At 41.8% G+C, this 27732-nt stretch overlaps 1 protein-coding gene across 4 annotated transcripts in view; it reads left to right on the top strand.

Moving 5' to 3' along the window:
* The window catches only part of DNAI1 (dynein axonemal intermediate chain 1), a 153879-nt gene that overhangs the window by 12141 nt on the left and 114006 nt on the right, over positions 1-27732 (top strand). For 3 of the 4 annotated variants that reach the window (XM_061477139.1, XM_061477141.1, XM_061477142.1), the window contains exons 3-12: positions 1048-1146; positions 2044-2124; positions 3684-3810; positions 5191-5270; positions 7275-7430; positions 9699-9758; positions 11998-12138; positions 21814-21898; positions 22213-22330; positions 24958-25001. In XM_061477139.1, the coding sequence (XP_061333123.1) occupies positions 1048-1146; positions 2044-2124; positions 3684-3810; positions 5191-5270; positions 7275-7430; positions 9699-9758; positions 11998-12138; positions 21814-21898; positions 22213-22330; positions 24958-25001 (991 nt within the window). The remainder of the gene's footprint in view (positions 1-1047; positions 1147-2043; positions 2125-3683; positions 3811-5190; positions 5271-7274; positions 7431-9698; positions 9759-11997; positions 12139-21813; positions 21899-22212; positions 22331-24957; positions 25002-27732) is intronic. The other variant, XM_061477140.1, reaches the window with a different exon arrangement.

Raw genomic sequence — 27732 nt, forward strand, 5'->3', positions numbered from 1 at the left:
GCATTAAATCACAAACAACTGTTCTGCCGTCATAATCTCTCGTGTATTAGAGCGCCTGACCTTCCTTACAGCTTGCCTCATTTCAGCTCCTTTAGGGAAGAAAAAGGCTGCAGTCTGTGACTTTCCCTGGATGCCTGGCATATGCAGAATTCTCTCAGCCACTGCATGGTTTTACACATCCTTGTGCTATTTATGTTTGTGGCACTCTGCAGATAGCAAAGCTTTGCTGGGTCCAGTCTCTGTACCTGCAACCAGCCTTCACTTATTCCCGGCATTCACCGCCAGCTCTATAATGTTTAGCAGACCTGAGAGAACTGTATTTAAAAGAATGATTGATTTATTTTAAATCAACCCATGACACATTTCTGACTGAGGGATAAATTTTGCCTGGAGCAGTTAAACACTTTAATCAGCAACTTTGTGTTCTGGCAGTTTATCTGTGATGACAATTAATTGAAATTCATCCCTGCAATGATTCATTTTCCTGTTAATGATATCATACCATGACATCAACCCAAACACAGCCTAAGGAGAGCAGCTCTCTGTGTTGGGAGAATGCAGACCTGCTGGCCTTCATGAGAAAATGGTTAACATTCCTCCAGGATCCCCATCCCTGCATCTTTGTATCTCAAACTAGTTTCTAAGTGTAGCTTATAGAATAGCCCTTCGGAAGTAATTGCAGGTCCTTGACTTGTGCCCTTGAGTAGTCCTAAGGTATGACTCATTTGGGTGTATATGGTCAAAAGAAACAGAATTGCCAACTTTTAAATCAAAACTGAAGTACAGTTACTTAAGTTTTGTTATTGGAGTTATTCCAGTTTTGTTACAGGCCAGGAATTATCTCCAGACAGCAGCTCCTCGTTGCTGAACTCTTGCCATCAAATGTAGCCATTCAACAATCTTCAGATTTGGGCCTGCCTTTTGGGGTTATCTGCTCTGCTCAAAGTACAGATGAGTTGGGGGGATGCTGCTTTTATCTCCTTGTTCCATGCCTGGAGAAGTGCTGCTCTGGGAGTTGTACTAATGGGTTTGTCATTCCTCTGCTAGGATGACGATGTCTCCACGGAAGCAGGAGACGTGGCAGATGCAGGGGCAGGAGTAAAGGCTCTAGTCAAACCCCCTGATCAACTGGAGCTGACTGAGGCTGTGAGTAAAACAGTGCCTGTAGCTGTCATGAGATGTATACAAAATTCTATAAAATGAAGCCTACCTCTTACCCATTAGTTTTGGAGGGATTCCTGTGAGATGAAAACTGTACTTGCTGAAGTACAGTGTCTGCTGCATAAACTGAAATGTCTTTCAGCAGGAAAACAGAGAATGTGCTTTTAATCACAGTTCTGGCCTTAAGGCAGTGTAACTGCGTGGAATTAATCCAAGAGGGGAATGGGGCAAAGGCGTCACTTAGACAAGGAGGACCCCAGACCCAACCTTTTAGCTTTTCAGGTGTCTGTGTGTGATATACAGTTCTACAGTTTTATGGCCATTTTCTGTCAGCTTGGTTCAGTACTATTGCTGTCAGTCACCATTTCAGCTGCAGTTGGCTCTCTCTTCCACTGCCATATAAAACTCTAGTCTGCTTCCTGTCCTTCAAGTGTTCTCAAAGGGAAGATACACCTCCCCCTACTCAGGTAGTGAAAATAGTTAACTTGAGTACTGCATTTTGTCTGCAGTGGTCAATCCTGCGAGCACTGCTACTGATCTTATTGTTTATGCATTTTTGGACAGTGTACACTTCAAGGCACTGATGAGCTTCCTTGCCCTATAGAATGCAGCTAACATAGCTTAGATAAGAATTAACGTCAGCTAAAAGATTCAAGAAAGCCCATTGAAATACAATGGTGGGAAGCAGATGACTGTTTTGGATTCCACTCTGAGCTTGCTTTGCCGCAAGCATTGTTCTTGTGAAGGCATCAGCTGTACATGAGGTATCTGCAGGAAATGGAACATCATAGAACTGACCCTAAACCTGCTGATTTTTGTATTGTGTATGTTGTATTAATAGTGGAGTTTTATTTACAGTAGTATTTTTTTTCCATTCCAAAGGAATTAAAAGAGGAAATTACACGCGTCCTGAAAGCTAATAATCCCCATGCTCCCCAGAATATCGTCAGATACAGCTTTAAAGTAAGTGTGGCATGACCTGTAAATCACAATGACATTTTTTGCAGTTAAATGGTTTTGTGTTTACTTCTGATTTATAACTAGGTAAATTTCCTTTTAATGTGACTTCATCTTGTTACATATTTGCTGCCAATGGTTCTTAAAGGGTTTTTGCAGAGGGCAAAAGTATAAAAGCATTGATGTATTAATTCATAAGTAGGGTATAACAATTATTCAGCTAGATCTGGCAGTGAACATAATTAGTACAGTTAATCTCAGGCGGTAACTTTCTCTATTCTGTGGTGGTTAGAGGACAAAAGGCATTGCTTTACTCAGTTTGTAAGACAGTTATACCTCAGTATCCCCATATTAAGATTCAGTTTGAATTACAGGAGAGCTCAGAAATGTGCTTTATGAAATCACTGACAAGCTCTGTTCCTGGTGAGTAGGAGTGGGCAGGAGAGGGTGCAGGAAAGACTGCCAGGAAACATCTAAGAGTCACACCTTCATGTCTGTATGTGTACAGCATATGTTGCATTACCCTGGAGCAGTCTCTCCAGGTAGCATGAACATCAATGCAAGCTGTGGGAGGGGGAGATTGGAACCGTGTCTTCACCTCCCACTCCTCCCTTGCAAGGGTTACACCCCCTGAAAGAAAGGACACAGGGACAGCTCCTTCATCTTTGGCACTAGATTATTCACAACCTTAGGTAGGGAACAGTCAAGTGGAATATCCCTGGGCCTGTCTTACCTCTGCTACAGTAACTAGTTTGACCAACCATTACATGAGATCACCAGGGAAGGGAAATCAGTTTTGTGGAAACAAATAAGGTCACTTTATCTTCCATTTGGAGTTGATGTTTTCTGTATTCATGGGATAGAAGCAGGTGATGGATGATCCGTAACTTCTAATCCTGCACAGTGACTAGAGTGGGCTCAGTGCTATACTTGGTGCTATGCTGTGATTGGTACAGAAAGCAGTCATACTTTTAAGAAGAAGCTATTGAAGCATCTGTGGTCTGCAGTGGCTTCTGATCACTTTTAGCTGCAGCTTAAAATCTTAATAGGTGGTTTGAGACCAGGTGCTTGCCTGCACTGTACAATGGTCCACAAGAAACTGCCAATCAAGCTAACATCAAATAGCTGAATTAGTACAGTGCTTGTAACCAGGGCACAGTGGTAAGAGCCTGTACTATCCCCAGGTCAGAGTTGCTTTCTACATATGGTGAGGCTTTTGTGTAGCTACAACAGCATGTTCTGGGATCTCAGGGCAAAAGGACATGAGAGTCTCCTACGGAGTGCTGTGTGTAGTAGAGGTCGATTAGAGCTATATTTAAACTCACTTGCTGTTACAGTGCTGGGGAACTAGAGGTCTCATGTTGTTGCTTCTTTTTGTGGTATTTTTAATTTATGGCTCTCAAGTGTCGAGAGATATAGGAAGAAATTCAGTGTAAATATGCAAATAGCAAACATATATTTATCAGTATGGATCTTCTTAGCCTCAGCAATTTGGTCTACGCAGTATTTCTGTTTTTAAAATACTTTTCCTCTTCTGATTTTGGTGTTTTTTTTCTTCTTGGTAGGAACGAGCATACAAACAAATAAGCCATGTGAATCAAATGGCCATTCACTTCTCTTATAATGGAAACCTGATACCCAAAGATTCAGATGAAGGCAGGCGACAGAGTATGAAATCAACCACTGGAGCAGGTATGTTTATTATCTGAAGCCACAATAATCTTCAACTGGGTACTGTTGCCAGTTACTAAACATGAGGGAATGATCATGTTTTATCACCATGGAATTGAACAGCTCCTGTTTTGGCTTTCATCCTTCTTGGGAAACAAAACTAGAAAAAACAATCAGCCAGATGTTTGCTGCTGTGTAGAAAATGGTGCATGCTTTCTGAGCCATGTAAACACTAACACTGAAACTTTCAGAGCTATTTACTGTCTTTTAAACATCTTCAATTACCATTAGTTGAACATAAATGTCTAAACTCCCTAGCTTGATTTGAAGGTTTCAGACATGATTTAAAGTATCAAAGCAGAAATGTTTGGAGGCTGGGTGATCATACAGGAAACTGGGATACACTTCACCAATTTTCACACTTTAACAGGGACATCTCCTTCTAGACAATGTGGGATACAAGATATTGGGCTAGTTAGACCTTTGATCTGGGCTATTATCACCATTCTGAAGTTTTCAGTCCAAAGACACCTTAATCAGAGGCTGAAAAGCTCTGTTGTTAGTAAAGAGTTTTAGGTTTGAATTTTCAGCATGGAAAGATGTACTGCCTAGCAATATTCTTGTATTTCTGTTCTTTGCAAAAAGAGAAGTTGTGTCACAAAGAGTGTACTTTCAAGGTGGTAACTGTCAGGCGCAATGAGAACACAGGATAAGCTCCTGGGAGAAGTTGTTACTTGCAGCTTCTGAGGGTCAGCACCTCTTTTATTTTACACTCAACAAAATGTGTATGATGATTTGAAGTAGGACAAAGTGCTGTAGGGGATCTTCAATGCCACGAAAGCACGGATTATTGTTGTGGGCAATGTTTTTTGTAGATTCATAAATATCTAGTTTCAAGCAGCTTGGTGCTAGCATGACTACACACTCAAGACTGTGATTGGAATGTTGACATCCACCATTCTCTAACAAGACTAGTATATACATATTGATCCATATAAACAAGAACAAAATATGCTGTAACTCTTACATGCCTTGAAGGCATTCTTCACAGTTACATAAAATTCCAACCATTTTTTGAGGGCAGAGAGGTCCAGAGCTGATTGGATACCCAGAGACAACTATTCATGTCAGAACTGGATTTAGGATTTGATTTGAGTTGAAATCAGATTTTTTATTTCAGTACAGCCAGAATGACTGCAGTTTTGTTCTGGTAATAACATTGTCTCTTTCCATGGCTTCAAGCAAAAAATCAGCTTCCAAATTAGGAATTGGTTACTGTGTTGTCTAATGAGAAAAGGATGCATCTGTGTGTTAATACTTCAGAAGATAGAAAGATCTGTGGAGTATGGGATAATACATCCTATTATCCTGGACCTACTCACTTATCCTTTTTGTCATCAGAAAAGGCTCCTGCTGAGACTTCTGCAGAAGCATCTGAAGAAACACAGGTTAAAGATGAACAAAGCACAGGAGATACTCAGGTAATTCTTCATAGTCATCAAAGAGCTGTCAATTTTATTTTTAGTATCAGATTTTACATGCCTTTCTTATAAAATGGGCTTGGTGAGATGCTTCTGTGATTGATTCTTTTATGCCTGAGATGTCTCTGCTGTAGGTGAGATCCTTCAGATTCTACTGAACAACTAGGATCCTGCTGCCATTTTTCAGTATGCAGAAGCTATGTAGGAGGATGAGGTCTCTCACACCAGCTCTGTCTTTATGCAGATATTATATCAAGGTAGAGTGTAATTTGAGGGGATCTGGAATCGTCCTGCAAAGGATGTCCATTCCTGAAAGAGAAATTGGTGAAAAAAAATGTGGAGGGGTGAAAGCAGCAAGCATAACTACATAGAATCATAGAATCACAGGATAGTTAGGATTGGAAAGGACCTTAAGATCATCCACTTCCAACCCCCCTGCCATGGGCAGGGACACCTCACACTAAACCATCTCACCCAAGGCTCTGTCCAACCTGGCCTTGAAGACCACCAGGGACGGAGCATTCACAATTTCCCTGGGCAATCCATTCCAGTTCCTCACTACCCTTAAAGTAAAGAACTTTCTTCTTATAGCTAACCTAAACTTCCCCTGTTTAGTTTGAACATGTTACCCCTTGTCCTATCACTACAGTCTCCAATGAAAAGTCCATCACCAGCATCTCTATAGCCCCTCTTCAGATACTGGAAGGCTGCTATGAGAAACATGCAGCTTCTCTTCTCCAGGCCGAACAGCCCCAACTTCCTCAGCCTGTCTTCATACAGGAGGTGCGCCAGTCCCCTGATCATCCCTGTGGCCCTACTCTGGACTTGTTCCAACAGTTCCATGTCCTTTTTATGTTGAGGACACCAGAACTGCACACAATACTCCAGGTAAGGTCTCATGAGAGCAGAGTAGAGGGGCAGGATCACCTCCTTCAACCTGCTGGTCACACTCCTTTTGCTGCAGCCCAGGATACGGTTGGTTTCTGGGCTGCGAGCACACACTGAAGCCAGCTCATGCTCATTTTCTCAACGACCAGCACTCCCAAGTCCCTCTCTGCAGGGCTGCTCTGAATCTCTTCTCTGCCCAACCTGTAGCTGTGCCTGGGATTGCTCCGACCCAGGTGTAGGACCTTGCACTTGGCATGGTTAAACCTCATGAGGTTGGCATCAGCCCACCTCACAAGTGTGTCAAGGTCCCTCTGGATGGCATTCCTTCCCTCCAGGGTATCAACCGAACCACACAGCTTGGTGTCATCGGCAAACTTGCTGAGGGCGCACTCAATCCCACTGTCCATGTCAGCGACAAAGATGTTGAACAAGACCGGTCCCAACACCGATCCCTGAGGGACACCACTCGTTACTGGTCTCCAGCCGGACATTGAGCCATTGACCACAACTCGTTGCGTGCGGCCGTCCAGCCAGTTCTTTATCCACCGAGTGGTTCACCTATCAAACTGATGTCTCTCCAATTTAGAGACAAGGGTGTCATGTGGGACAGTGTCGAACGCTTAAACATTGAGTTAACATGAGTTAAGCAATGTCTTGATTTAAAGGCAGTTGGCTGATAAGGAAAGGAGTATGCTGTGAGAAGTTTGTTCTTATCCACACAGTGTCAGGCCTTTGAATCAAATTCAGACTAGTTTCAGATAAAGCTCACTGTCTAGCAAGGAAATGAAATCACAGGTAGTGGGATTTTAACACAGTCTCCTGATCTCTAAGTCCATTTTCGGAAAGGCAGTCATGATGTATTATGTTGCTTATGTCAGGCTTTGTTTTAAGTAGCTTCCATTCCTGTTTTTCCATATTCCTGTTTGAATACCATTCCAGAACCTCATTGCTCTAATTGCTGGAAGTCTCCTAATTTCCATCTTAAATATTGAATCTTCAGTTATAATCTGACTTACTAGGCAAAAGAACTGGAGCCGTCTGAGAAGAATTGCTTCTGAAGAAGGAGAGAGATGTCAGGTTCTTTCAGGGTGGAGTCACTGCTCTATTTTGTTGCAGGCTGCGGGAGAGGAAACGGCAGAGGAGTCAGGACCAGAAGTAGCTGAGGCAGCGGAGGATGAAGAGGCTCCTCCCCCCAAAAAGCCAGAGAAGAAGCTTGCAAACCAGTTCAACTTCACCGAGAGAGCTTCAAGGACACTCAACAACCCTTTGCGGGTATGCTGCTATTTCCTTGAGTGACTTGAGTGATCTTTACTTTGGGATCATCTGTGTTTGTTTCATATCCTGTGATCTCTATAGCTAGTATTAGGAGGAAGAAACAGTGTTTTACTGTGGTAAAACATTCTGGGTGATGAAAATGGTGACAGGAAAGTTCTTGCCTCTTGTACAGCCTAAAGAAGTTTTGCTGCTACTGTAAATCCTTAAACTTCTACTTGGATATAATACTTTTTATATCTATTTTATCATCTGCAAAAGTATAGAGCAGTGGTTAGGGTAGTAGCTGAGGGCTTGGAATCCATTAATTCAATTTCCTTTTGCCAGAGAGTTCTTTTATGGCCTTGTACTTCAGTTCTTGCCCATGGAGCAGGGATAGAAGTGCTCCTATGTTACAGAATCACAGAGCAGTTAGAGTTGGAAAGGACCTTAAGATCATCCACTTCCAACCCCCCTGCCATGGGCAGGGACACCTCACACTAAACCATCTCACCCAAGGCTCTGTCCAGCCTGGCCTTGAAGACCACCAGGGACTGGAGCATTCACCACTTCTTTGGGCAACCCATTCCAGTGCCTCACCACCCTTACAGTAAAGAACTTCCTCCTTATATCTAATCTAAACTTCCCCTGTTTAGGTTTGAACCCATTACCGCTTGCCCTATCACTACAGTCCCTAATGAAGAGTCCCTCCCCAGCATCCTTATAAGCCCCCTTCAGATACTGGAAGGCTGCTGTGAGGTCTCCACGCAGCTTCTCTTCTCCAGGCTGAACAGCCCCAACTTTCTCAGCCTATCTTCATATGGGGGGTGCTCCAGTCCCCTGATCATCCTCATGGCCTCCTGTGGACTTGTTCCAACAGTTCCATGTCCTTTTTATGTTGAGGACACCAGAACTGCACACAATTGAAAGGATAATGGTATTTGTGCTTGTATTAAGCACAGGTACTACACTAACAGACTCGCGTAAGTACGACAAATATTTACTGCTGCTACATGGGACTTTTCGCTCCGTCTCGATGCATGCACTTTCCTATCAGTACAGATCCTAGACTTTCCCCAAGCTTTTTACTGAGCCTGCAGCCACTCCCATTGAGTGTGTCTTCAGCAGGCCTTCTGACTGAGCCGTAGTGGTGATGCTGGCCCCTGGTTCAGTGCTCAAAAAGGAGCTTTCTGAATTGGTAATACAACTTGCAGAGAGAAAGTTCTCCTATTTTGCTTGCTGCCCTGGAATCAGAGTACATACAGCTTCCCCAGAGAGCCTGTCTGCCTTCTTGCAGCTATTATACCTCAAGTGACATGTCTTTAAACTGATGGGCTTGGAGAGATCTAGGAGTTACTTTATTGTTGGAGCTACTATCTCCTTGAAGACATACCATCTTTGCCCACTAGGACAGATGGAGGATCTCAGGAGAGTTTGTCCAACAGAGGGGTGCTTACTGCAAAATCTGAGCTAAGATTCTGCAGCTCAAAATCCCCTGTGGAGGCCACTGAATTTGTTAGTTCTCTGTTCTCAGGTCTGCATGTTCTCTTCCTATTGATTTTACTGGGAGAGGCGCACGTGCCGCTGTGTGATTCTGCATTTGAAAGCAGAATATAGACCATGTAGCTGTGAAGTGCCACAGTATGGGGTACAGGATGTGCAGTTTCCACCTCTGAGACTGCTCCATTTCAGAGGTCAGTGAACTACTACAGGCAGCTTCTTAAAAATGTCCTGACACAACAGTTTTTCGAACGAAAATGCTGCTCAATGAAATGAAAGTATCAGAAATATATTCATTTATTTCAGAATGTTTATGTAAGGGTGATAAAAATATGATTTAAGTAACATGAAACTGACTGTTTATAGGTTATCATTCTGTTCAACTCTTTTGCTTTGACTGCTGTACCCAAGTGGGGTTTTAACATGTAGGTCAAAACTTTTCAAATTTGGTGGGATATCATAGCTGATACTGTAATCAGTAGCAGATTGTTTCAAATGGTAAAATGAAAGAAGCCATTTCAACTCCTTCAGAATGAAATACTGAAATTAGTTCTTTTAAGTATGTTGGAAAAAAAATAAGAACAATCTTTTGGTCCACCAGTAAATCTATTTGTAATTGCATGATCACTTACAATGTTTGTGCAGTGCTCTAGGAGTCATTTGGATGTTGAATTAATCTTAGATCAATATTAATCTAACTACCTGCTATGAGAAGGCTGTTTCCACAGATGTCACTGAAAAGAGTTTCAATGCAAAGATTACACTTCTTTATGCTTGTTCTTTATTCAGGAAAAAGCGTGTCAGTCGGAGCCTACACCTTGTAAAGATTTCTCATCCACTGTTAACCAGGTATATTCTTTCAAAGTTTTTTTAGAGTTTATGTATGAAACTGAGATATGAGAAAGGAAAAACCTAATTGCTATGTTTACGTTCCTTGCAATGGAATGAAATCCCATACTGTGGCCTTGCTCTTTGGCTTAAATTTGAGAGCAAACTAGTGTGGCCCTCTTAAATGAGTGAAAATGGGGAAACCACAGTGAGAGCATGATTCTGGACTCAGCAAGAGGTGGACTGCAGCTTGCAGGCACTGTCTCCTCTGGGGCATGGCTCTCTCTGGAGTGGGGACTGTCCTGCTGCTGAAGATCTCCCATCACTGTGTGGTGAGTGAGCTGGTTATTTAGGAGGAGCTGTGATCCAGAATTTAATACCTGGTCAGCTGCAGGACACCTCTATCAGCTGATCCCATCAGAGGCAGGATCAACGGGGACTAAAATACACAAAAAACCACCAAAGAAATAGTGCTTAGGACACGTCTGCATGCTAGCTCCACTTTGAGCACTGTGTTTAGAGAGTGGAGAACTCTGAGGATTTCATACAGCTGGGATTTCAAGAAGGTTCTTTGAAGTTTTAGGAAAGTTGTTAAGAATTTGATGTGTGCAACACTGTGTTTTTTACCTTGTCTAAGTTCAGCTGTATGTGAAAGCAGGTTTCTAAGCCTGAAGCTGAAACTGGTGAGACCTACTGCATTAGGAATGTGGAAGGTCCACACTAAGCCTATTGCAATAGACTTAGCTCTATTTTGTGTAATGGGAATGTGCCAATTGATTAATGATGAAGAATTATATAATATTTCCTCTATCTCTTAAAAATGTAAAAAAAATGTGCATGCTATTTTACACATTAAATATGCTATATCTTTCACTGGAAAGGCAATCCAGCCAATTCTGCTAATTAATTTTCACAGATATTTTCAACATGTATTTGTGTTTGTCACTGTGTTGCAAATACTGCTTAAAGTAGTGTACCCAACTGGTATTTGTTACCTAGTGTACCACAGGGGAAGGTATAAGGTAATGGAAGCAACTTAAAAAATGCTGTTATGGAAAACTGATAGGAAGCGGAGCGAAGGTGTCTTTGTAACCCAGTCTATTCCTGAACTTGAAATCACAGAGTAATTGGCCTAAGATCTCCCTCCCCTCCAGTTAGTTTCCTTTCTTTTTTGATGACCTGAGAATTAGGGAGAACAGAACTATTTAAGACAATTAGGCTGTTGCTGAAGTTAACCTACTGGACCAAACTCAAGCAAACAAACTCATGAATTTGGACCCCACCTAAGTTCTGCATGAAATGTCTGAAAATTAAAAGTTTTCCCATGTTTTCCTTTTAGTCTGCTGGATTTTTGAGTGGATACAAGATGAAATCTTAACACAAACTCTTTTTTACCTCAATTCTTTTTTCTTTTATTCTTCCTTATGCTCACAATTTCTTATTTCGAAGTTTTCTGTTCTACTCCTCCTACTCTTCTTATCACATCTTCTTTGTCATCTTCCTGATGTCTGGAACATCTTTCAATGTCATTTTTGCCTGCAAATTTAAAACACAATGCAGGGATTTTTTGCTACAGATTTCTGTTACCATTTTTTTTTCCCAGTGCTCTAGTCTGTATTTTGTGTTTGAATCATACCTGCTTTCCTAAACTTATGTGTCAGAATTAGATTGCCTTTGTTTTGCCCTGAAAGTAATGTACCTGTTTCAGATACGGTACTAGCATTCCAATACTGATGAATAATTCTTAAATAGAAAAATTACTTTTGTATCTACTCAAGTAAGGCATTTGTGTCATGTGGCATAGCAGAAGATACAAAGCTGCTCTCAGTTTGCATTTGATCATATGCTTCAGAGTTGGAGTCCAAGATTTCAACTGTGTTAAGCAGCTACGATTTAATTTTCCAGCGCCACATGAGAAATGTCATAGAGCGATGTTTAATGCATGTTTCCTGTTAAGCTCTGGTAAACTGACCAAACACAAAGTCCTACAAAAAAGATACAGGGTCAAAGCACCAAGAAGAGTGTTCAAGGAATAAATCATCAAGAATGCAATAAGGTGTTCTTAAAAAGTAAGACATACCCCATCAAGCTTTAAAAATCCTGGGCTTCAATCCTCTACTCTTTGTGCAACAAGCCAGCTGTCTTCAGCTGATTCCAGTGGCAGTGTTTTTGTTGTGAGGACACATGTTTTTTGATGGTGTAGGATAGCTGTTTTGTGGCATATAATCAGGTCCTGATAAATCCTGCCTCTGTCTCTCAGTGGGAGATCTATGATGCCTATGTGGAGCACATTCAGAAAATGGAAAAGGAAAAAGAGAAAGAGAAATCAAAACCTCAGGCAATAAAGAAGGAAGAGGTGAAGAAGAAGAAGGAAAGAAAGTTTACCTCTCTGGAGTTTCAGGTACATTTCATAATGCTGGAAGAAGGCTGCTCAGGGTGGTGGTGGATGCATCCATAATGAAAGTCAGGGGAAATATAGCAAGTCATGCTGACTGTGTAGCTAGTTGTCTCAATTGTCAAGTAACAACCGTAAGAAATGAAAAAAATTATTTTCATTAGGAACTGTGTTTCCAAAACAGGATTTCCATTTTGCTGTACTTGTATGGGAACACAAAACAGGGTTAAGCCATAATCTTGTCTTAAAACCTGATTTCCCCTTGACATATAGCTCTCTTTTTTTTTTGTGCATTATCATGGTTTTGATAGTGGATATCTCATTTTTAATTAGCATGTGAGAGATAAAAGAATGAAATAAGTAGAAACAATGTGTGACTTTGCAAAGAACTCCAAGTGATGCAGAAGTTTTAGGTACAATCTTCCAATCTGAAAGGTAAAGAAATTTAGGATTCTTTCAAAATGTTAATAAAGCACTGCTATTTTAATGATAATTTTATAGATTTATAATTTATATGTTTTATAGTTATATGCATATAAATGGTATATAATATGTGCTTTATATAAAAGTTAATCATGGTTAATTAAAATCAAAGCCTACATACTTAAATAACAATTCTGTGAGGCTTGACCTAATTTGAAGGGGGATTTCGTGCATGGCTTATTCATTCAGTTGGAAAGTGACAGAAATGTCTCTCTCCAGTGTCTGAACTGCTATGCCACAGGCAGTAATTACACAGCATGGTGATACCTCAGTCACAGTGATGTGATCATCCCAAGAGGGGGTCAGCCACTCTGATCCCTATGAAGCAGCAATGTGAATGTCAAAGACTGCTGATCTGGAGTGGCCTCCATTAGACTGGCTTCTCAGATTAGCAGGTATCATAACTCCTGCCAAGCTCTCAGATGCTGTTTTTGTGATCTTGCTGTGAGGGTGATACTGACTCCTAATCCAGCATACTCTGTCAGGAGTGCCTTGCAGGGATGCCACAGTCCATTCTGCTGAAGTGACAATGTCCTCATCTTAAAAGTGTGATCCCAAGCACTGAGAATACAATACGGTGGTGCTGAAATGTGGGAACTGCAAGCCGTCCTGTTCCCGCTATGTGGATAATTAAGGAAGAAGAATTGCTGGTAACGCACCTGTGTCTTGAGCAAGCCAGGGGGTGTTTGAGTGCAAGGTTGGGATGAAGCAGCCTGGGGAGTGATGTTTTATAGAATAGAATTTATAGTGACTGAAAACAGTCACTGGGAATGATGTAGTTGCTATTTGGCTTCATGGCTCAGACCCATATCTGTATGCTGTAAACTACCATGCTTGCGTGAATAAAGGGGAGCTAGTTGTGAAAGCGGTGTGTGTGTGTGTGTTTAGCCTCTTTCTTTACAGAGGCCACACTGAAAGATTTTCTTCATGTTCCAGAGTGCTTAGAGGGATGGGGGGTTTCAGGAAGTTTCCATTAAGTTTTAACACAGTTTGATCTATACAGAATTGTGGGTTGTTCTTTCCTCCCCAGTCCAAGTTAAACCAATTCCAAGGCAAAGAGAAATAATTTCTGTCATGACTGGAGCAAAATGCACTGAGAGCAGTAATACAGAAACAGGGGAGTAAATATTTAGTTTGCCCCTGAAATAGGTGTAGATATATCAGCATAACTAGGATATGTCTATGTAATAGAAACTGGCTTCTGAAACTGGCTTTAGCACTTTCATACTATATTGCTGATTCAGCTGTAGAGGATTTGGATTGCTTAGCGACCCCAGCAACAGTATGCCAACAAAAGCCTTATAGTATAAACAGACCAGGAACATGTTTTGTCTATTCTTCTGAGAGGCTTCTTCTTGTGAATTGTGCCACCGGAATTCACAGTCATTTGGAAAACTAGTAGATCTTTCACCTGAGTCCCTTGAAGAATTAAACCTGAAGTCAGTGGTACAGTTAAATGGTGTACGCTAAAAGCTGATAATAAAATGAAGCAAAAATTCTACCTATGAAAACATATAGTAAAAAACCTTCTTCATGCTCCATGCTGGAGCAGGGGGATGCCCAAAGGAGGTTGTGAACCTGTGGGAGGACCACACCGGAGCAGGCTCCTGGCAGGACTTGTGGCCCCATGGAGAGAGGAGCCCTGGAGCAGGTTTGCTGCGGGACTTGTGACCCCTAAGGGGACCCACACTGGAGTATTCTGTTCCTGAAGGAATGCATCCCATGAAGGAACCCACGCTGAAGCAGTCTGTGAAGAACTGCAGCCTGTGGGAAGAGCCCACATTGGAGAAGTTCATGGAAGACTGTCTCCCATGGGAGAGATCACACGCTGGAGCAGGAGAAGAGTGTGAGGAGGAAGGAGCAACAGAGACAATCTGTGATGCACTGACCACAGTCCCTATTCCTCTCCCCCTGCACCACTTGGCAGGAGGAGGTAGAGAATTTGGGAGTCAAGTTAAGCCTGAGAAGAAAGGAGGGGTTGGGAGAGGTGTTTTTGAGATTCAGTTTTTATTTCTCACTACCCTCCTCTGATTTGATTGGCAATAAATTAATTTCCCAAGTCAAGTCTGTTTTGCCCATGAGAGTAAGTGGTGAGTGATCTCTCCCTGTCCTTACCTCAACCCACAAGCTTTCGTTATGTTTTATCTCCCTTGTTCAGCCGACATGGGGAATGACAGAGCAGCTTTGGTGGGCACCTCATGTCCCTCAAATATCAACCCATCACAGTCAGTTAAATGGATCTAGAGAACAGAGAGAGGATGTGCTACATCCAGAAGCAGTGGTGCAACATTTGAAACTTTTCCTCAGTTTTCAATAAAGGCAACAAACAGAACATGTAGAGCACATCATATCAAAGAGGATATCAATGATACAAGATTTTCTGAGCTGAAAATAATTGGAAGTGGAGAGAACTAGGCAGAAGTGTTGTATTTGCTTGTCCTGTTCTCACTGTTCCCGAGCCATCTGCTTATGGTTCTGATTACAGGGAGGATTCTGGCCTGAGACATGCCTGGTCTGATCCAGGTTGACCCTTCTCATGTTGTTATATGAGTGTAGAAATGACAGTATCTGAGGTAGAAGCAAAATGCAAAGAGCTTAATGCAATTAAATTGATGCAGGCTAGCTCCTCTCACCCTGAGATGACAAGGCATGAAATCACAACTCTGATAGTAAGGATTTTTAATGAATCTGTCTGAAGAGGGGTGGAGCTGTGTAATTGGAGTATAACAAGGATATATTATACGTCAGAGAGGTAGAAATGGTTCCATAAGTCTGATCTTTAACAGCATATAAGGAAATAGAGTTAATAGTGATGGAAAGAATAGAGACTTGGGAGTATATATGAAATGGAATAAAATAGCACGTTTGCCAAAGGTAGGTTGTGTCAAAAAAAAACGCCTCTTTCTTATTAATATGAGAAGAAGTTGTGGTTTCCTTAAACAAGGGAAGTATAGTAAAAATAATCTGGCTGAAATTCTGTAAGGCTATTCCTATAGTGCCTTTAGGAAAAGATCAGATAAGCCAGAAAAGTTGTTATTAGTACAGATTGGGAGGGATAAGTGGATAGGAGGACTGCATTTTAGAGTATCAGAGCAATCTTTGATAAGGTGAGGGTTTATAATTTGAAAAGACAGGGAGAAACGTGAGTGTATTGCTTGGTGAGTTGTGATATGGCTATGAAAAGACAAGTATATTGCTGGAATATATTGTGAGGAATAGCAGAGAAATACTTCTCTTGCGTAATGTGGGGTGATATCTGGAGTAGTACAGGGATATGTGGTTTTGATCACATCTCTACAAAGATGGTAGATTACAAGCCTGCATAGATATGGAAAAGAATACAAGAAATGGTAAGCTTCAATACAGAAAACTAAAAAAACCTTTGCATATTTCTCTGGTAATCCAAATTGCAGAGAGGGAATCTGAAGTAACTGAGAGGGAGAAGAATTACTAAGGCAGAGAATAGTGTTGACAGAAATACAGATGGATGTGAACCATTTAGGAATATGTTACAGCTGTAATTTACTGCACTGAACAGTCTCTAATCTCTCCTGAAGCAGAGGTTGAATGGTTTCTTCAGAAATCCAGATGAAATTTATATTTATCAGAGAAAATATGCAGTCCTGGTTCAGACTGAGGACTTGTCTGACTTGCCTACCTCACTGTAGCCTTATCCTTTCTGAGGGGCGTATGCCTTGTGAGACAGCCCAGCCCACAGGGTCATAAGTATAATTCGGGCCCCATAAGTATAAAACTGGCCACAGTTTTTTTCTGAAATAACAGCTGAAATTCAAATGTAATTAACCTTCACATTACTGTTAACCTGTTCCTGGTTATTCCTAGGGGTGAATGAGTTGTTACTGATCCCTTTGTCTTCAATCTGCTAGTATTTTCTGGTGGAAATGAACAGATAAGTACAACCTGGAAATTAATACCTACCTGACAGGATTCATCCTGGTAATCCTTACTTAGAATTGGCAGTGGGTTTTTGCAGTGCATGGAGGTGTTGGCTGGGTACTGTGCTTTTTTCCTTGCAAGGCAGGAGTTCTAATAGTCACAGTATATAGGCACAGATGGAACTAAATCTGGCCACTGCCATAAAAGATAATAAAACATGCTTTTACAAATATATTAGCAATAAAAGGGAGGACCTTATTGCTCTCTACAACTACCAGAAAGGAGGTTGTAGTGAGGTGGGGGTCGGTTTCTTCTCTCAAGTAACAAGTGATAGGACAGAGGGCATGGCTTGAAGCTATGCCAGTGGAGGTTTAGGCTGGATATTAGGAACAGCTTTTCACAGGGAGGGTGCTCAGGCATTGGAACAGGCTGCCCAAGGCACTGGTGGAGTCACCATCCATGGAAGTGTTCACAAACCGTGTAGATGAGGCCATCCCTCAGTGACATGGTTCAGTGGTAAGCTTAGTGCTGGGGAATGGTTGGACTTGATGATCTTAAAGGTCTTTTCCAACCTAATTTACTCTGTGATTCTATATGTATTGCTAGAGGTATGAGCAGTTACTGCACTGGTTTTAGGATGGGGTTTGTCTTCTGGATATACAGTTTTACACCAGCAGAAGGGTTTTTTCATGCTTTAGTTTACTGCAGTTACACACTGGAACTGACCAGCTGCTGAGAGGCAAATGTGAAGCAATTAGTGTTAATGAATAGTAGAGCAAGACCAAGACATTTATTTTCAAAATATTATCCCATTATACATCTTACATATGATTCAATTAACATTAGTGCTGTTCTAAAAATAATTTATGCACAGAAATAAATGAAACAAATTCGTTAGCTGACGAGCTCTCACTACATTTGGCTAGCTAGATCTTTCAGAAATAAGATAAATTAGGCCTATAGCTTCCATTGAAAATCTATTTTGGTAACACACGGAATAAATCAAACCTGAGATAGGACAGGATCCAATAAGAAAACAACTTACTCTGATCCAGTGTCATGCCAAAAATGTAGTTATTCATGTCTGTATTGCTGTCAGCAAAGCTACCTAGCAGGAAAGCTGACTTTAAGCTTTTTTCGATTCATCTGAGAGTTTCCTGCATTGCAGGAAAAATTCCATTGAATAATACATTATTTCTGTATTTACAGGTGTGTGTGGGGGCATGCTGTTTAAAGCCTACTTTCCACTCATCAAAAAGGAAAACCATCATAGATTCTGAATATCATACAATCCCAAACTGGTTTGGGTTGAAAGGGACCTCAAAGCTCATTCAGTTCCAACCCCCTCCCACAGGCAGGGACACCTTCCACTAGACCAGGTTGGTTCAAGCCTCATCCAACCTGGCCTTGAACACTGCCAGGGATGGGGCAGCCACAGCTTCTCTGGGCACCCTGTGCCAGCGCCTCAGCAGCCTCACAGGGAAGAACTTCTGCCTGAGAGCTCATCTCAATCTCCTTTCTGGAAGGTTAAAGCCATTCCCCCTTGTACTGTCTTTATAGTACATGCCCATGTAAAAAGTCCCTCCCAGGTTTCTCATAGATCCCTTCAGGGTTCTCTAAGGTCTCCCCTTCAGGAGCCTTCTCTTCTCCAGGCTGAACCAGCTCAGCTCTCTCAGCCTGGCTCCAGAACAGAGCTGCTCCAGCCCTCACAGCATCTTCTTGGCCTTACTCTGCACTTGCTTCAACAGGCCCACTTCCTTATGTTGGCAGCCCCAGAGCAGAGCACAGGACTGCAGATGGGGTCTCATGGGAGTGGAGTAGCAAATGACCCGCTGGTCACACTTCTTTAGATGCAGATCAGGATATGACTGGCTTTCTGGACTGCAGGTGCACACTGCTGGCTCATATTCCATTTTCCATCCATCACTTCCCTCATACCCTTCTCCTCAGGGCTACTCTCAATCCATTCATTGACCAGCTTCTATTTGAAGGTTTGGGATTGCTCTAGCCCAGTTACAGGACTTTGCACTTGGTCTTGTTGAACTTCATCAGGTTTGCACAGGCCCACCTCTTGATCCTGTCAATGTCCTCCTGGATGGCATCCCTTTCCTCCAGTGTGTCAACTGCACCACACAGCTTGGTGTTATTACAGATGAGGCAGGATCTAGCATTCAGCTTTGTGTATGCATAAGTAAGCCTTATCCTCTGATCTTCAGCCCAGAATGATGTCTTAGGATGAAATTCAGAATGCTTGCAGTGCAAGTTTCCTGTTCTTCTAGCCTTTAACAGTGTAAGAGAACAAGAGCCATGATCCTGCTCATGTCTGCAGGGTACAGCACTGCCATTTATCTCCAGCTTTTTCCAGTAGCAGATGCATATTAAAACTGAAGAGAATTTTTTTCCTGCATAATAGGTGAATGGAAACTACCACAACTGATGGATCAGCAAGGCTTGGAGGATCTATTCTTTATGCCTTGTATCTCTGACTTCTACAATACTGGAGAGAAAAAGGTTTAATTCGTTTCTGTTTTTTAAACGAAAATGTAACCTTTTCAGTTTTTAACCCATGTCAATTAAGCTTACTCAGAGCAATACGGTGGTGGCAGACAATGACATTTTTATAGTCATGATCCCAATACTGCTGGGCAAGTGTTGACAAAGGTTAATTGCCTTTTCTTGAGGAAGTGTTTTAGAGAAAGACAGGTCTTACTGCGGCTGAAGCAATAACGGCAACTTGAAGTCAAAAGAGAGAAATCCCAGCAACTGAGAATATTGATTATTACATGAGATGCCTCAAGCATCCTCATTCTCTCTGTCTTTGATTTCTCAATATTTTTGAATTCCTGATGTCTAAGGAATATCATGCTGTGTTAAAATGTGGAAAAAAAAAACAAACCAAAACCACCATTTATTTTCCTATGCTTTGTTAAATTCTGAATTTGGCAGTAAATGCTCTGTGCTGTTCTCAAGAATTTTGCCCACAGATCGAGGGAAAACCTGAAGAACATTATAGTGGCCACACTGGTTCAGATCAAGGCTCTAACCATAAGTGAATGTGTAAACTGTAAGAACACAGCAAGAGTATATCCCAGTTCCAAATAGTCTTCTAGCCTTCAACTGTTTCCACCTATTTGCTAAGCTTTATGTGCTTTAACACATAGATGGAAACACTTGTTCAGTCTTCCTTGAAACTGTGTAAAATTAACACATAGATGGAAACACTTGTTCAGTCTTCCTTGAAACTGTGTAAAGTTCGTGCATCTACAACACCCTTTGACAAGGACTTTCACAGTTGTGTCATCCTTCTGTAAGAGTCACCTGCTTTTCTTTATTCTGAACTTGGTTTCCACTAGCTTCACTTGACAACCCTACTTTTTTTGTACCAGAAAAGACAGTGAACAATCAGTTCCTGCTCATCCTCTCAGGGCCATTCAGGATTTCATAGACATGTCTCATATCTTCCCAAAGCATCTCTTCTCTAGACTGGGAAGTCCCAGCCTACTCAGTTTTTCCTGGTACAGAAACCATTCCAGACTTGAACATGCCTTGTTGTCCTTCTCCAAACTTGGCTTCAAGTTCTACTTTATCCTTTCTGAGATGGGAGAATAAAACTGCACACATTACTGAAGGTTTAGGCAAACTATGGATTTATTAAAAATATTGCAAATTATAGAATTGCTATTCTTTTCTCCTTTGCCCTGTCATCTTTGTGTAGTCCTGTAAGTTTCATGCTCTTGAAGCAATGGTGTCAGCCACCCTCAAGTCTGTACAGAGCCCAGGAAAGAAGCAGAGGTCTGGGACACACGTAATATGAAGTCATGTTCTTGGTTATGACTCTGTCTGTGTGGTCTAGTTTTGGCAACTCATTTCACTATTTCTTTTCATGTTCAGGGCACCTTCTGAGCTGTGTCAAGGATGACAAGTTTCTTTTGAGTGTTGCCACTGTGGAGGAAATCATGCTGTGCTGGCAGTCACCAGTCCCTAGCAGGGTTTGAAGATGAAAGGCTTTGAAACACTAATGGGGCTTTGGGGCAGGAGAAGGTAGGGATGCAGGTCCTTGGAGCAGTGAACTTTGCGTATGCCTTGGTATTCTCACACAATGTCACAGAGCTCTGCTGGCATCATCCTAATGGCTCAGCACAGCCTGAAGACTTGGCAGCCAGGCTTCTTGTCCTTGCTGGTTACACCAGTGTGGATTTTCCTGGTGGCTGGACAACACAGAGGATGGAGAGCACATTCACATGAAAACAGGAGTAGCACTTAGTAAGATGGTTGAAAGACTGTGGTGATCAGGGCTCTGTCAGGCAAGCATACCAACCCGATACCTGCTGGCAGTCAGAGACCCCCTGTTACGTTCTCTTTTTTCTGTTTTTCTCTGCTTTTTTCCCCCTCATCCACCTGGATTGTTCCCTCTCTCCACCCTTTTCTTCTTCCACATCAACAACCTGGTTTTAATTACTTTTTCCCTATCGGTCACATTTTTGCTATGTCCATACTTAAGTTTGCTATTTCTGGCATAGTTTCCTAGGCAATCTTAGTCTTACATGATATTACTGATAGAGTTATTAAGGGACTGCTGGCCTTGCAAGATGCCACTCCCCAAGAGGTTTCCAATACTTGCATACATGCAGGTGTATCTGCATACCTTCACATATGCAGGCTTGCCCACTTGAGTTCCCTGGCCAGGAAGATTGGATTTTCCACAATATAGAAATAGTTTCCAAGGGGCTAGAAAGTAATTCGCCCTTTTCATATTGGTTTTGTATTGTATGAGCTTATGGATCTGTGAACTCATCAAGTTGGAATTACTCAGGGATTGACAGAAGGACTCAAAAATCCTGTGATCTTTACCTAATACATGAGACCTAAAAGCTCTCCAGCTAGAGATGAGAGGATGCTCATGCATGATCAAGTATCTGTGATTTCATTACTGAAGCTAATGAACTATTATCAGGTGAAATGAGGGTGGGATCACATGTGTGTTTTTATCTCATCCCATCCTGAGGTAACTTGAACGAGTTAAGGAAGACAAGACTCTAACTGCCTTCACAGATAAGTACCTTCTAGTTGAGCTAAATCACTAACATTGAAGAGTAGCTCATCTGTGGATGGCATCTTGCTAAACATAATAAAGTAATTGCCTTAATTCAAGTGCTTTTATCATTAGGTGCAGGTGTGAGGAGCTTCAAATTATCCTGTATTCAAGATCAAAAGACTCAAGTTTTTCGGTCACAGGAGATCTGAAGGACTTGTAAGCAGACAGAAAATACATTTTCTCTTCCTTGTTTTTCTTTTCAACAGAGTAATGAAATAGCCAAGGTCTCAAAGGTTGCTAAGATAATGGAGCGGATGGTGAATCAGAACACACTGGATGACATTATACAAGGTATGGTCCTGCTGGGAGAAAGCCTGCAGATGAGTGGACACAGCTGTAGGAAGAACAGAACAGAGTAGAATAGAATAGACAGGGCTAAAATGAGCAGGGCTAAAAACCTTGTGATTCACACAAGGCAAACAGTACAGCAGGCTGTGGGCATGCAGAGAACATTCCACATCAGCCCTGCTCTGAGCTGGCTAGCTAGGCTGTGAGGATAAGAATGTTCTTTAAAACTTCCCTGGCACTGCACCGTGCTGATTTATTTCCAATTTATACACGGTGGCCTTCTCATTTTTGTTTGTTTGTTTGTTTGTTTGTTTTAGATTTTAAATATTTTGAGGATGAGTCGGATGAATACAGAGATCAGAAAGGAACCCTACTCCCACTGTGGAAGTTCCAGTATGACAAAGCCAAGCGATTTGCAGTTACTGCCATCTCCTGGTAAGTCTCTTTATTACAAACCTACTCTTGGTTCGCACGGAAGAGGAATTGCATGTGATGGCCCTTTAGAAGTCTGGGCTGGTTTCTCTTGTAACACTGTCTTGAAGAATTAGAGACAAGCTTCTTTGGCAGCACCTGGACATGCCTGGTGCTTCTGGATGCAAATCCTCTTGTGTAAGGCTTGAATGTGCCAGGCTTGTGGCATTCAACAAAAGTGAAGGCACGATAGGCTCTGTGAAGCGCTAGGGCAAAGTGAGTTCAGTTAGCAGAGCAAAGAAGAGTTCCTTCTTGGGAAAACTGGGATAAATAATCTTGTCTTTGGACAATGTGCTGTAGGAATCAACCCTGGAAAGGCCAGGAGAGGAGAAGGGATAGCTGCTATGTTTTTGACAGGTGTCAGCGCAGAAGAATTAAAGCAGCAGAAAGGGAAATGCAAATACTGCATATGCCAGACAGGCAGCACCATAGACTGTATGATGCTGAGGCACTGATACCCGATAAGACCTTTTATGCATAGTACATATTCAGTCACTGACCAGACAACAGAGGTATTTGTGTACTGGCATCTCACGCAATTCAGTTTAGTAGGTATTTGCCAGGCGGTCCACTCTTGCATATTTATTCCTGGTTAGTCAAAACAGGATCTCTGATACTTTCAAATCAGTTATAGTCATGATTATTACCATGAAAAAAACACTTGTCACAAACACGAATGGGTCCTTTTACTGTTTACCATGCTTGATGCTCCCCAGAACTGGCCTGGTTCATGCACTGAACATGACACATAGTCAGCTCCTGTCCTGTGCTCCTTTGCAGCTAGGCCTACCCTCACTTGTCTGTGAGGCAGTGTGAACCCATGTCTTGCTAAAGAGGGTCTATGGAGAAACAGAGCAGGATTCTGTCATTTCAAACCACTGCAGTAATTATACTTTAATAGAATACCAAGGATATTCTCACAAGAATGCAATTGTGAGAATTGCAAAACAATAGGGAAATAAGATGTAAAATTGGGAGATAAGGGATCTTTAACAGTAGTTTGTGCTGCTGCTATTCTTGTCTCCAGGAGGTGATAACAGAAAGATGGCCCTGAAATGGGAAGAATTACTCCAAATTTCCTTATGTAATAAGATTTTCTAATTTTATGGAATCACAGAATAGTTAGGGTTGGAAAGGACCTTAAGATCACCCACTTCCAACCCCCCTGCCATGGGCAGGGACACCTCATGCTAAATCATATCACCCAAGGCCTCGTCCAACCGGGTCTTGAGCACTGCCAGGGATGGAACATTCATAACCTCCCTGGGCAGCCTATTCCGGTGCCTCACCACCCTCACAGGAAAGAATTTCCTCCTTATATCCAATCTAAACTTCCCCTGTTCAAGTTTTAACCCATTACCCCTTGTCCTGTCACTACAGTCTCTGATGAAGAGTCCCTCCCCAGCACCCCTATAGGCTCCCTTCAGATACTGAAAGGCTGCTATGAGGTCTCCATGCAGCTTCTCTTCTCCAGGCTGAACAGCCCCAACTCCCTCAGCCTGTCTTCATACAGGAGGTGCTCCAGTCCCCTGATCATCCTCGTGGCCCTTCTCTGGACTTGTTCCAACAGTTCCATGTCCTTTTTATGTTGAGGACACCAGGACTATACACAATACTCCAGGTGAGGTCTCACAAGAGCAGAGTAAAGGGGCAGAATCACCTCCTTTGACCTGCTGGTCAGGCTCCTAATTTTGTTTTTGTTCTCACATTGTTAGCAGTAACAGTGCATTTAGTGGATAAAACAAGAGCATGAGAATACCTAGATACTAGCCCAAGTGAAAAGAAGTTAAAAGAGAGGTGGATTTATTTTATCAATTCATAATAACAAATCAGAGACAACACTCAGATAGTTTTCACATCCATTCATTTCATAGAATTGTTAGCCACTAGGTGTGCTGTGTGAGCTCAGGAACAGCAGCAGTACTGACCTTTGTCCCGTGTAAACCCTTCTGTAAGTGTCCACATAAAGCAGAAGTTGTAAAGAAGGTATATGTTTTTCAAATACAGGGATTTTAGAAGGCATAGTAGATGGCTAGTTGCTCAGGGCCAGCATGCCTCAGCAAGTATACTGTTCACCAAAGGGAATTTCACTTTGGGAATGGTCATGAAGTCATGAATTGATAGCTGTCTCTTGAAGTATCCCTCATTATTTAATTACAAGTAGGAAGATAAGTTTATTGGGTATTATTCTGTTGTGGTTTAGAAGCTCCTTGCCTCTGAAAATGGAAACCGACACATTCCTACTTTTTTCGTTTCCTTAAAGACCTAATTTTTAACAGTAAACTTTTTATGATTATGAAATAGATAAGCCAAGCAATGCTGGAGATTGACATCATGTCTGTCTGTGCCTTTTTTATTCTTTTTATCTATGTTGCGGTCTTCTGATGTTCTACATTTTTATGCATCCTGAATCTGGAAGAATACACCAACTTTCCTAGTGCGCATGTTCAAATGTTCAAAAGTTCAAGCCCTCAGACTGTATGCAATCCTGTGAGAATGGACTCTTATATTTATGTGTGAAACACTGTGCATTTCTATGGAACTATATGGTTAATTAAGAAATGCAACTTATGTATGTTTTCTCATTACAGGAATCCAAAGTACAAGGACCTATTTGCAGTGGGATATGGCTCTTGTAAGTAACAAATGGAATAGAATCATTGAGAGATTTAAAATATTAAAGAGGTGCAGTGAGATCAAATAGTATAATACTCTGGGGCATTGATTGCATCTCACAGCAAGGACTCATCTAATTTCAAAGCAGTAAATTGAGATTTAACTGAAAATAAGGATTAGGCCATTGTATTCCATGACATTCTGAATGCATAGCCAAAGGCAGCACTAGCCAGGGCTTTTGGCTTATGGCAGTGCTGACTTTCCCTTTGGTCAAGGACTTCCCTCTAGAATCACCACTTAATCTCTTTTATTTTACCTCTTGGGATCTGATTTCTCTATTCCTGCCCTTCTAATTGCTGAAAGATCAGACATGTTGTACTTTGCCAGAAGCTGATAGTGAGAGGCTTCTCTAAGTGTAAACTCATTGCTTTCTTGTTAGGAGACACCTTTCAGGGATGTCTCAGAGAATAAGCTCTCCATTAGGACACATTGGTCTGGATAATGTGAAAGGCAGTTTCATGCCTGTAATGTCTGGGATTGGACATGGAATAATTTTCAGTAGCAGTGAGCATAAAGCTTGTGGGTCCCTGTGTTACTCCATATTAATCTATCCAACATTATTGTTGTTCTCAAGTTCAGGAAATTGAAAAAAATTCTAACAAACTGATGTTTTCTTACCTTTTGTATTGTTTAGCTGTTGCTTAGCATTATAGCTACCTGCTCAGTTTATTACTATTTTTTAAGAACATGGGAGTCCATATCAACAACCTTGCATTTCCTCCTTTTCAGTATCTCTTACTGCTTACAGACAAACTGATTGCTGTATTCTGAGCATAAACAGACTGGGAAAAATGTTGTATGGATCTGGGGCACAGGGAAAGTGAAAAGAAGTTAAATGTTAATTATTGCCCATAATACCAGAATGAGGGAGACATTATGAAATTATTGAGTAACAGGACAAAGACAAATATGAAACAGAATATGATACACAATGAAATTGTGGAACTTTTCATCCTTCCTTTGTGATCTGGAGAACAGAGGTACACATGGATTCAAAAGAGGTTAGATGTATTCATGAAGGGCCAGTTTGCTGTTGGAAGGACAAACCATCTGATTCAGAGCGTAACCAGCAGGTTGAAGGAGGTGATCCTGCCCTTTCTCTCTGTGCCCACTCTGCTCTGGTGAGACCTCACTTGGAGTGTTGTGTGCAGTTCTGGTGTCCTCAACATAAAAAGGACATGGAACTGTTGGAACAAGTCCAGAGGAGGCCACAAGGATGATCAGGGGACTGGAGCACCTCCTGTATGAAGACAGGCTGAGAAAGTTGGGGCTGTTCAGCCTGGAGAAGAGAAGCTGCGTGGAGACCTCATAGCAGCCTTCCAGTGTCTGAACGGGGCCTACAGGGATGCTGGGGAGGGACTCTTCATTAGGGACTGTAGTGATAGGACAAGGGGTAATGGGTTAAAACTTAAACAGGGGAAGTTTAGATTAGATATAAGAAGGAAATTCTTTCCTGTGAGGGTGGTGAGGCACTGGAACGGGTTGCCCAGGGAAGTTGTGAATGCTCCATCCCTGGCAGTGTTCAAGTCCAGGTTGGACAGAGCCTTGGGTGAGATGGTTTAGTGTGAGGTGTCCCTGCCCATGGCAGGGGGGCTGGAAGTGGGTGATCTTAAGGTCCTTTCCAACCCTAGCTATTCTGTGATTCTATGATTCTTAACTGCGAGTTGCTGGAATCTCTCAGTACATAAAAGATTCTCACAGTATTTAAGCAGTTGCTGCTCAGTACTTTTGGAAATAAGTTAGTTGGCTACAGAGTCATGGTCCCAGATAGTCATTTTATGTATTTCTTTGTTCTCTGACAATGAAACCAGATAGATTGTCGTCATTTATTCTAGTAAGGATTGCATTCTGCTTGCAATATTGTGACATTTCATTTTCCTCTTAAAATGACAATTTTCTCTTCAAGTTCACTCCATCTGAGCACTGGAAATGTTCCTGTCAGTTTGCCAGGAAGCCTAAAATGGCCTGACAATCCTTTAGATCTTTGGTTCTGCAGTGTCCATAATTACATCACCAGTCTTTTGTGCAGCATGCATTTGGGAGAGCTGCCAAGATACGAGTAACACCTTTGTTCTACAGCCCAAATAATACCTTTTGAAACAAAAGGCCCCTTGTTTACTGTAGGTCCATTTCACTCTAGTGTGGCAAGTTCTGTACAATGAGGGCCCTAGGCTGTGCCTCGCTTTTCTATCACATTTCTCGAGTTTTTACCAGTGATTTATTTGGATGGGGTCTCTGATGCTAATGGCGTTTCTTTGGCATGAGGCAGCCTCTTCTGAACAAGGAAATATTGTCATTTTAATTTGCAATTCAGTATTTATGCTACTTGGGTGGAATTAATTTTTATTCCCATCAGGAGGAGCTGTCTTTCTGCTTTTGTTTTTGCATAAATGAGATTGCTAGGTTTCTGGCTAGACTGACAGCCTGCAGTGCAGGGTTCAAAGAGGCTGTTGTGGGTGTTGGGCTTGTGTTCTGCCTTGCTGATGGGAGCCCTACAAATACAAGTTCAAGTCTTAGCAACCACCTCAGTTCATGTTCCAGTAGCACGTGTGCCTCTGACAGCCTTCAGAGATGGCTTTTGATGTGTATCTCCATCTGTTAGCACAACTTGAGTAGGGAAAAATAGTATATGTATGGCCAATGTATTTTATATCCTACTGTTTCTTTGCACTTAGTGAATCTAACTTGCC

The sequence above is a fragment of the Pezoporus flaviventris genome, unplaced genomic scaffold (assembly GCF_033815535.1).
Source record: "Pezoporus flaviventris isolate CSIRO_AGI_PZ_B2104156 unplaced genomic scaffold, CSIRO_AGI_Pfla_v1 ptg000100l, whole genome shotgun sequence".
NCBI classification, from domain to species: domain Eukaryota; kingdom Metazoa; phylum Chordata; class Aves; order Psittaciformes; family Psittacidae; genus Pezoporus; species Pezoporus flaviventris.